We start from the raw sequence: 10,297 nt of genomic DNA, 5'->3' as shown, positions 1-10,297 counted from the left end.
GAAAATAGAGACTATGGCTAATAAACAGATAAATAAAGTAGATAAAGTAAAAGCTTTCCTATCCAGGACTCACCTGTTCCAACTTCATAGCCTTCATAAAATCCTCAAGAAAAAATAATTTTCCTAAGTTGTACCAAATAAACAAAACAAAAAAATAGTATGTAAACCTATGGCAGGAAACACACCCTTCCATGAGTTTCTTCTTAAGAATGAAAACCCAGTTTTTCAATAGGGTAGGCACTGGCAAACTAAATTAAGTCACCTGAGATTCCCCGTTCCGGTGTCCACCTCAGGTTCGGGAAGAAAAAGGCGTTTGGGAAGTATGAAGAGGACATTGGCACTCTTGTGGCTCTGACTGAACTGCATTTGAATAAGCAGCAACACACACAATGAATCCCTAAGCACTAACATAAGTCCATCTGAGGGCATCCTACTTAAGGTTCTAAGGTTGAAGCAATTTTATAATTGTACAACCTTAGTTTTTTGTTCTTTTTAAAGTATATTTTAAAAAAAAAGATGTGAACAGGGTTGGGGGAATATAAAACAGTTTCCTAAATAGATGACAGATCATGTCTGTTTACCTGCATACAATTACCAGTACCCTTTGCGCCAATTAGGCTAAGTAGTGTGTCTTCCACTGTGGTTCAATAAGTTCCAATGGTTCCACCTTGAAATAGATAATGGTCTTAGAAAAAGTCACCCTAGGTTGTACGAAAGTCCTATGTATACAGTTTGTTACAAGTAACAAGGCTACTTTGCAAGACCTGCTGCTTTCAAAAAAAAAAAAAAAAAAAATCTAGCGTATATTTGTTTGGGTATAATTTTTTTCATTTTCATTTCAGTCATGCTTGAGGTGGTGGTCATGACCTTCATAAACATCATTTGCATACCCTTCAGAAAAAGAAGGCCAGGCGCAGGAAGCTCATGCCTGTAATCCCAGCACTCTGGGAGGCCGAGGCAGGCAGATCATGAGGTCAGGAGTTCGAGACCAGCCTGGCCAATATGATGAAACCCCATCTCTACTAAAAATACAAAACTTAGCTGCATGCAGTGGCACATGCCTGTAGTCCCAGCTACTCGGGAGGCTGAGGCAGGAGAATTGCTTGAACCTGGGAGGCGGAGATTGCAGTGAGCTGAGATCGTGCCACTGCACTCCGGCCTCCAGAGCAAGACTCCATCTCAAAAATAAAAATAAAAATAAAAAAGAAGGAAAAGAGGAGGAGATGGGTCTTTACAAAAAAAAAAAAAAAAAAAAAAAAAAAAAGGCAGATTCTAGAGATTTAACTCTGTCTGTATTTATCCTTCCAGGCAAGTTAAGCTAAGCTAAAAAAAAATTAAGAAAAAGAAAAAGAAAAACGAAATAAAAGAAAAAAAAAGAAGACTGCAAGCTTGTTTTCTTCCAGGAAGTGCGGGAACTGGTGTTTGGGAATGCTGTCAATTGCACCTGGTTTTTCCACATCCACACTGACTCCTGATTGGGAGCCATCATCTTGCAGATGGTGGTGTTATTCATGATTGAGACAGCCCCCAAGGAAACCAGGAAGGTAGGAATACAGCTACTCTGGATCACAAAATTGCTCACTGGTTTTCACTGCCAGACCACCGTCAAGTGTAGGGGTATACTGGTTCCTTACAACAGGGTCCACATTCACCAAAGGATTTCCTTAGGGGCTGGGATTTCCTTAGGAAACATTTTTGAGACTCTTTTTCATTTTGTGCCTAATAGAGCCATGGTGTTCTTCAGGACCAGGTTCCTCCCATGGTGTGCTGAGTTATTGTTCACCCCATGTGTCATATAGTAGACCCTCAAGTTGCCTTTGGTGGTAAAAACTGTCCCACAAATGTCGCATGCAAAAGGCTTCTCTCAGGTGTGAGTCTGTCCATGAGTCTGAAAAGACTAGTGGACAAGAAGTTCTTCCCACACTGGGTGCAGCCGTGTTGCTTGACCTGACGGTGTAGCTGGGCATCTAACAAAGGGGTCATCAATGGAGACAAGATTGAGGGTCCTACAAATATACCTGGAACTTCAAGTTTGACATATGTTGGCTGGGCTCAGATAAAGTTGAAGGGAGATTGCTCTGACCTTCCATCTCTGCATCTGTTCTCAAAGCGCTCTGATTTGCCCCCAGCATCAGGAGACATTGACTTGATGATTTGTGCCTCACTATTGACCGGAGACAGTGCTTGGAAGGACCTGGTTTTCATGGTGTCTGAACTTGGTTCTCACACTCCTGGTCTCGTTTCAGTGAGGATGAGTTTTTGGTCAAGACATTGCTCTCCACTGAACCATTTTTCGGCTGCTCTGGCACTGCAAGTCAAAAGGAATAGGACCCAATCCCCCCACCTGGGGCATCCAAGGAAGTCATCGTGGAAAGAGGTACAGTGATCTTTGAGGAGCTGCTTAGGCCCTCCTGGGAGCTGACTTCTACATCAGTGCTTTTGAGGACATCATCATAGCAGATGGCACTGGTACTGCCATCCTCACTGACTGTCATTGGATCAGGACCATAAGGTCACAGGGATCCTCTGGCAAGGGAATATTTGGAATATGACTGCCCATGTGCATCCGAATATGCTGCTGCAATATCACAGCATTGGTAACTCTGGCAGATGGGGCATGAATGCTGCCTCTTTATGGGTGTGTTGGTTCAGTGAACTCCAAGGTGCGTCTGCAAGTTGCCTTTGTTAGAAAAAGCTCAGCCACAAATCTTATACTGGAATGGTCACTCCCTGCTGTGTGGCTGCCTGTACAGTAATATATTTTGAGAGCGCTTAGGAATCAGTAGAAAATGAAGCCAGTGGTGGCCTTGTGGATGTTCTCAAACAGCTACAGTAATTTTAGGGTCTCTGGTCCTGGCTAGGGGTCCCACTCACTTAGAAGCCACCAATCCTTGGTGAATTATTGTTTGTCCATACCTCAGGGAGGGTAAGCCTGCCCTCACTGCAGAAGGACTAGGATGCAGGTCATTGGGCAACAGGCCATCCATGAGGTTCTTGGGGTTAGTCTTTGAAGAGAGATTCTGAGGTAGCCTTAGAGAGGAAGTTACAAGGACAAGTTTGCTGTCTAAAGAGACACTTGATTCATCGATGGGGGCAGGTACAGAGTGCATATGGGTTGCCATTGCCTGTTGCCATTTTGTCCTGAAACTCAGAAAACAGCTGAGGGTTCACCTTCTCTTGGAGATGTTTGTGAACGTGTACGCTGAGGTTACCCTTGGTGGTGAAGCGATGACTACAGAGCACACGAAGGGTCTCTCTCCAGTGCTGGAGCAGAGGTGGATCTACGAGAAGCTATCAGTCCCCAAAACCTTGCTAGAGTACTTACACTTGTGCTTGGAGATGTTCTGTAGCTTTTCTTTCCCTTTCTTGGAGGGGTCTAATGCCATAGTGGAGAAAGGACCCTGGAAGAGCACCAAGCCCAGAGCCTGAGGGAGCAAAGCACTCAGTATGGGAGACACGATGTTTTCCCAAACAGGGAAAGGGAAGAGAGTACCCTTTTCCCATCTGGCTTCAGAGCAAATGGCATCAGTCCTGGGGCAGAGTGGTGAAGGTAGAAGGCATGCTGGCATGTGGTATCTTGGCTTGTTTCAAGGCATCCAGAGACAGACCTTGGTTTCCAGCCTTCTGGCTGAGCAAAACCACAGCTGCAGAAACTTGCTGGACATGCCCAAAGTCTTCAGGGTGTCAGCCCCTGCCCTGCCACAGTGGAGGACATGGGAGGCCCACATGTTCATCTCAATGTAGATCTTCTCGGTTAGCTGGATCTGCTATAGCTGCTGTTGCAGATGCAAGATCTGCTCCAGGACCCATGGGATGCTGTTGGTGCTGGGCACAGGCTGGCAGTGCACCTGCACTCCACTGATTCACTGCCAACTTGGTGTCCCAGAGAGCTTGCATGGGCACCTTAGTGTTGGCTGCTTTGCCTGTGGGTAAATAGCTTATGTCCTTAGGTGTGGGTGCAGGGCCATCTCTGTAAGTGCACCACAGACTCCACACCCGGCTTCTCTTTCATGTCCCCTAAGCTGCCACTGTTCTACTTCTGGCCATCTTTATTGCTTGGACTGGGTGGCTGGTGGCTCAGTCTGGCTCCAGAGAGCTGCCATGGCCTCTATCTGTCATTCCTGATGAGGACAGGGGGGTTTTTAGTACAATTTTTCTTATGTTCTAAGAACTCAGAGATGCTAAAGAACTGCACAGTATTTCTCACAGGTGTCCAGTTCCTCCCGATGAAGCCATTTTACCATGTGGCTTTGTCCTTATTTGCTTCATCATCATTCCCTTGGTGATCCATGGGAGCACCCCAGGCCCTCACCACTGGTGCCATTCAGGCTGCATCTGTGAACTCTGGATTCAGTTGCTGCTCGCCCTGATCCCCCTCCAAGCTGGCATGCTGGAGTTTCATCTGCTTGCACTTCTATATGGTGTGAGCATGGGGCACTGGGAAAGCCACAATTCTGGCTGATATGTTTTTTAAAGGCTCTTTTAATCCATAGATCCCCTCACTCATTCTTTGTAGTTTATGGGAAGAAAAAAAAGAACCAAGATGTTTGTCTTGCAGAGTTTTTCACACCATAAATTTTGCTTACCGTATACTTGTGATGGGTTTAATATGTTCTGCTGTCCTTTGTACTTACTATAAATTGGCGATGGGATCTAGAGGGCAGTATTTTGTTTAATACAGTGAACAGAAAACAAAGCTATTTTTCACTTCTGGGGAAGTCTATTGGATTGAGTTACTATTTCAAGTCCACCTAATATTTTCCCTCTGTTTGGAAATTCTGAAAGACACTGGAGGTTGTGGAATAACAATTGTGTGAAACATTAAGAATTCCACTCTACTTCTGGGAGAGTACACATTTGACAATTTACTGTTCGCTCCCAAGGGTATCCAATTCTGATGGGGAAATTTCCTTGTTTCCAAAGAAAGGAAATTTTAGTTATGAAATCAGGTGGAAAGGTTCCTAATGCTACCATTTGGGGTTGAAGCAGCACCGAGCTGTTGAACTTGTATCTTATTGTCTATTAGAAGATGGAAATGAGGGCAAACACACAAAGGATGTAGGTGCTAAGCAGGTTGTACTAGGGGTCAGACGGAAGGCAACTACTACCTGTAATAAAGAGGGATGAGAGTTAAGGTTCAGAGATTCTTTGTATCACACATAATATGTCCCTAATATTTGCTTTCATTCTTTAAATTAATTTTAAAAAGCTTACGACAGTGGATCAGGTCCAGAACAGAAGTTTCCTAAGTCAAGTGATTAGGGACCCTGTACAGCTCATTAGCTTGACCAGCTCTCTCTGTGTGTGATACACTTTATCTGAACTCAGTCAAACTCTAGCCCAGGGATACTGGAACAATTCTGCAATGAAGACATCCATCATATGCAAGATTGGAGGCTCTGAGATGTGGGATATGAGGGTGACTAATTTCAGGGAACACCTGAAGAGGTTCCCTGATGAGGATCATTAGGAAGTAGCAGGGGCTGAAGCCTAGTGGTCATTATCATTGACTTTATTCACAGAGGCTGGAATAAGCCTCAGCTGTCTTGCAGGCTGTGATGGCTTCATCTCCCCAGCCCCTCATAAAGAGACTTCCTGTATTATAGCTCTTGTGCATTGGCCTGTCTACATCTAACAGCTTGTAGCCTGACTTAGATAGGACTCAGGAACAAACAACGAAGCTTCAATCTCTGGATAACCTTTCGGGACACCCACTCTACTTAGGAGAAGAATAGGGTTTACTGCGTCATTTTTGTTTATCCTCTGATGCCAAGGCCCAGTGCCTAGTGACACATCATCAAGCCTGTACCTTTTTAAAACACTTGGACAATCATACTCATTTCATTCTACTCCAGGCACCTACGAGCATTTGCATTTGCTACTCAGCTCTAGAGACAACTCTAATATTGAATGAACCTTTCCCAGTTACAATGTACTTAGTTCCTTTAGGAACAGATGAATTATATTAATTTTACAAGAGACAACCAGAATTACTAGAAAATCTGTCTCTCAACCTGCCTTAGAACTTAACAGGAGGAGCTGTGTCCTCTGGAGTTTCAGCCAGCTAGTCCAAGTTCAGTGTGACCTCATGCTTGTCAAATGGGAATCTTCTAGTTTTTCTCATTCTCTCATGCTGAGGAAAGAAACTATGTCTAATGCCTTGTGGAAAAAAAACAATAAATTCAAATTCAAATAAAAATATTCACTTTTGAATTAGTACCTGTTCTGTCCCTTCCTCCTTCTCTCTTCCTCCCTTGTTCTTTCCTTCTTTGTCGCTCTTTCTTCCCTCCTCCTCTCCCCTTCCTCCTTCTCCTCTTCTTCCTTCTTTTCTCCCTCTTCTTCCATCTCCTCCTTTTCCTCTCCCTCTTCTGCTGCTGCCTGGCTACATAGAATAGCAGTTTCTGTGTATGGAGAGCAGGTGACTTCACAAGCCACTCTCCTCTCTGCCTGCTTCCTTTGGCTTCTTGTTACTACTGTTACATTATCATGCAACATGTGGAACAATACGAATATGTCTATAACAACTAATTGTCCTTTCGCAAAAAAGAAGGGCAGCTAATAAGTGTTAGGAACTCAAAAAGGTAGTGGACTATGTGCTCTTGTGAGGCTAGTAAAATTTTGGAACTGCCTAATTAAATCTCTACATTTTGCAAATGAGAGAACAGGTTCAGGGGAATTATAACTTTCTCAAGTCACATAGATTGCTTGTGTAAAACTTTAATTCCCTCTGCCTACCATTCTATACTGGATATAGCCCCCTAGAACATGGCCTTCATAAAGGCAGGAACCATGTCTGTCTTATGAACTAATGTTTCTCCAATGCTTACTATAGCTAAAAATACCTCCTAAATTAGGAATAAACTACACTTGAGTTTCTCAAGCTGGAATATACCCATGGTACATGAAATCATGGGGGAAAAACAGGTGTAGTTTCATGAGATGGTATTTCAGATTTGTTTGTCTTGAAGATGAGTTTATGTCTTGTAACTAATAATTTAAATTTTTACTTTTAAATTAGTTCATACTGTGAAATGAATGGTAAATTTTTGTAAATTTTAAAAATAAAATACATATACATCAAAGCCATTATGTGTCCAAAGAGAACTTTTGACCTCTACGCCAGGGAGTGGAGTGTTTCCCAGATCTTCCCATGTTTATAGCTAAGCTAGAAATCCAGTTTTTAATGTGATATCTGTTTTCTTTTAATGTTAAAAACTCAGGTTTCTAAAAACTTGTGTGGAGCAAAAGAAATAAAAATCCCTGTTCCTGAGCACCTGCTGTAATATCCAAGGAAAATATATGTTTAGACAGGAAGTAGACACTGGACACACCATCTGGGTTCTGTTTGCCATAGCAGTTGTAATTCTGGCCCTAACCACTTCTCAGCTTCAAACTGGCCAGAACTCAGAGGGGAAAGGGTGAAGGCAAGATATTCAATAGGTTAGGACCAATTCCCACCTTACACATCTCTCTTTGTAGGCAGCCTCTAAATGAAAGCAAAATACTTAGATACTTTTAAAATATCATAATCATGTCACAAAAAGAGAGGAGCCAGAGAAAGGAAATTTGAGGAACATTTCACATCTATTCTGATGTATAAGAGGTTGCTGGTATGATTATGGAAAGAAGTCTAAATTTAATTATTCTACCTCATTTAGTAATGATACCATTATTAAGAAAAATCAATGGAAGGCATTTCTATTACACTTGGATTAAAGCATTCTACATAATAATTAATGCATAAATGTATGAATCATTCTGAAAACTTAACAGCTTATGAATGGAATCATCCATTTGGTCTGAAGATAATTGGATAGTTTCCCACCCTCAATAAAACCAACACGAGATTAATATATTTTGTTTTTGCACTTTTTGTTGCATAATTCTATATATGATATAAAAATATGTGCTATATATTCTGTCTCAATCTATTCTAAAGAATAGAAGACACCCATGCTTCTAATAAATGATATATCTAGACACTGTACATGAATTGAACTCAGGTTTCCTTGCCAAACCACCTGTGCTGACACAGCCCCAACTTGCTTCTTCCTGTCTGTGATGGAGTCTCTCCCCAGGAGCCCTGTCTCTTGTTGAGGTTTTTGTAGGGCTCCCACCAACACCCATCTCACTGTGGCTTCATTCAGAGCACAGAAGTATACTGCTGAGTCCACGACCTGTGAGGCTGTGATGGTGAGGTTGAAGGAACTGGTGGATTTCTGGAAGTTCGAATAATATCGACCATTTATTTCATTTTGCTCATCAAAAGAGTTCTGACGAACAAGGAAAACCAATTCTCCACTTGGTGGTTGCTTGTACCAGAATAAGTAATAAGTAGTATCACGGGTTTCATACACACAGTCCAAGGTCACATCCTCCTTCTCCACCACAGAAATTTCAGTCTGAGCTTGAGTTACCTTCTGAGCCATGCTGGATCCTGCAGAAAAGAGGAAAAATAGACTGATCCCTTATTTGCAACACTGGGGATAAAATGGATTAAGTGGCTTAGGACCTAGTGCTCTGATTTCATTGCCTGTTACCCCTTCTTTCTAAGCCTCATTAGACTACAAAGGTCTGCCTCCCTCCACATCCTTCTGAGCTAACAGGAGTCTGAGTTCTGTGCTGGTGGTCCTGCTTACCAACACAGATGGAGGTTATGACTGCCCTCAGCAGGCTGGCAGTCAGCATGTTCATAGCTCTTCCCCTGAGTGAAATGTTCTGTGCTCCGTCTCAAATCCAGATATTAATTCTCCACCTTGCACTCAAGAGGTACTAGCAAAGTTACTGGGCTGTGTGAGGCTTCTGCCTTTTACAGGAAGTATGGTTAACAGATGTATGATGAGTTTGACTGTGCCATGTCACATGCTTCCTGTATAGATGGAAGATCCTAGACTGTCCTAAGTACCAATTTTGTCTCAATATAACTTACTGGACTGTAAATATACAGTGGTAAAATTGAATCATGGTTAGTTAATTCATCTTTGGTGGAAAATGTGAGGCTTACAATTTATTATGAGCTATAGTGAATACATGGGATGATATAATTATGCACCTTTTGGTCTTACATATGTCTTTTTCTTCAGATGGAATCAAAGTGCAAACTAACCACACAGAGTTTTCACTCTCTAGCAGGAAGGCAAAACTTTTAGTCTCAATCTTTGTTACTACTTTGCCAGTCACAGAATCCAGCAAAGGTTATGTAAGAAATAGTTTATTGTTAATAAATGATTTTGCATCATACCTCTTGAGTCACCAAATCTGTTCAGTGTTTGCCATGTCAAGTAACAGCAGAGAAAAATATATACATGTTTATTTGCACATATATTTGTATGTGTGTGTAAACAAAAATAAATTCCAAAAATTCTACTCACTGCTCAAATGCAGGAGTTTCTGTTATAACTCAGTATGTGTGCTCCTGAAAATGCCCCTGCTATTCCAATCCTCACACATTAATTGTAGTGGAGATTAGGATAGGAAAAAAACTAAAAATATATAATTTATAACCAGAGCATTACCAAAAATCATAGGAATCCTATTAAAATACCAGCAGAGTTCAATCTCCACTGGCTTTTGTCCCTTGCAGCACAGACATTAAACTCTTTGCAGTGTTAAATATTGGGACTTATGTTTCACCCCTTAGATATAGGTTCATAAGAGGTCCTATATTTACAATAAGAGTGGGTTCATCAAAGTTTTGTGTTATTATTCTTCATTAAAAATATATTTTATTTGATTTATGGCTAGGGTAAGAAAAGAATGGGGGTGAGTGCTAGTGGGCACACATTTTCTTTGTGAGGCAGTGAAGATATTCTGGAATTAGATCACGATAATGATTGATAACTGTGAATATACTAAAACCACTGAATTGCAGACTTAAAAGGATGAAGTTTAAGGTATGTGAATTGTATCTCGATAAAGCTGTTTTTTTTAATAATAGAAGTGAAAATACTCATATTAATGATAGCTAAAGTGATTCTAGTGCTGCCGTGGAAAAGAGGACTGGGGGTTAGGGAACCTCCCAGCATCAGGACAAGCTAAGACTATTATAATATTTCAGTCTTAAAGAAGATGATCTCTATGGAACCCTAAATGCAGATTTACCATGAAGTATATTAGGCTTTGATTTTAGAGCCCCTTTCTACCCCAGAACCTAGAAACTTAAATTTATAATTTAATTTTCTTTTTCTTGAAGAGCACCCCAGAAATCAAAGAAAAAACTTTGGGGTCTGCAAAACCTGTACCTTTTTATGTGTAAACCTCACAGGATCATGCAGGATAGAAAAAGGACAAACAAGTC

At 41.5% G+C, this 10,297-nt stretch overlaps 1 pseudogene and 1 gene segment (V, D, J or C); both read right to left on the bottom strand.

Annotated features, from left to right (window-relative positions):
• Positions 1-222: 222 nt before the first annotated feature.
• On the bottom strand, positions 223-5,267 carry LOC123574690 (sal-like protein 4 pseudogene; annotated as a pseudogene).
• Positions 5,268-6,921: 1,654 nt separating this feature from the next.
• LOC102119520 (T cell receptor alpha variable 19-like) lies at positions 6,922-8,804 on the bottom strand. The segment is given in 2 exon segments: positions 6,922-8,437; positions 8,640-8,804. Coding segments are annotated over 2 exon segments (564 nt in total).
• Positions 8,805-10,297: the final 1,493 nt, after the last annotated feature.

Source organism: Macaca fascicularis, chromosome 7 (assembly GCF_037993035.2).
Source record: "Macaca fascicularis isolate 582-1 chromosome 7, T2T-MFA8v1.1".
NCBI classification, from domain to species: Eukaryota; Metazoa; Chordata; class Mammalia; order Primates; family Cercopithecidae; genus Macaca; species Macaca fascicularis.
Note: the sequence above shows the minus strand (reverse complement) of the source record. Positions and strands in the feature narration are given on the sequence as shown.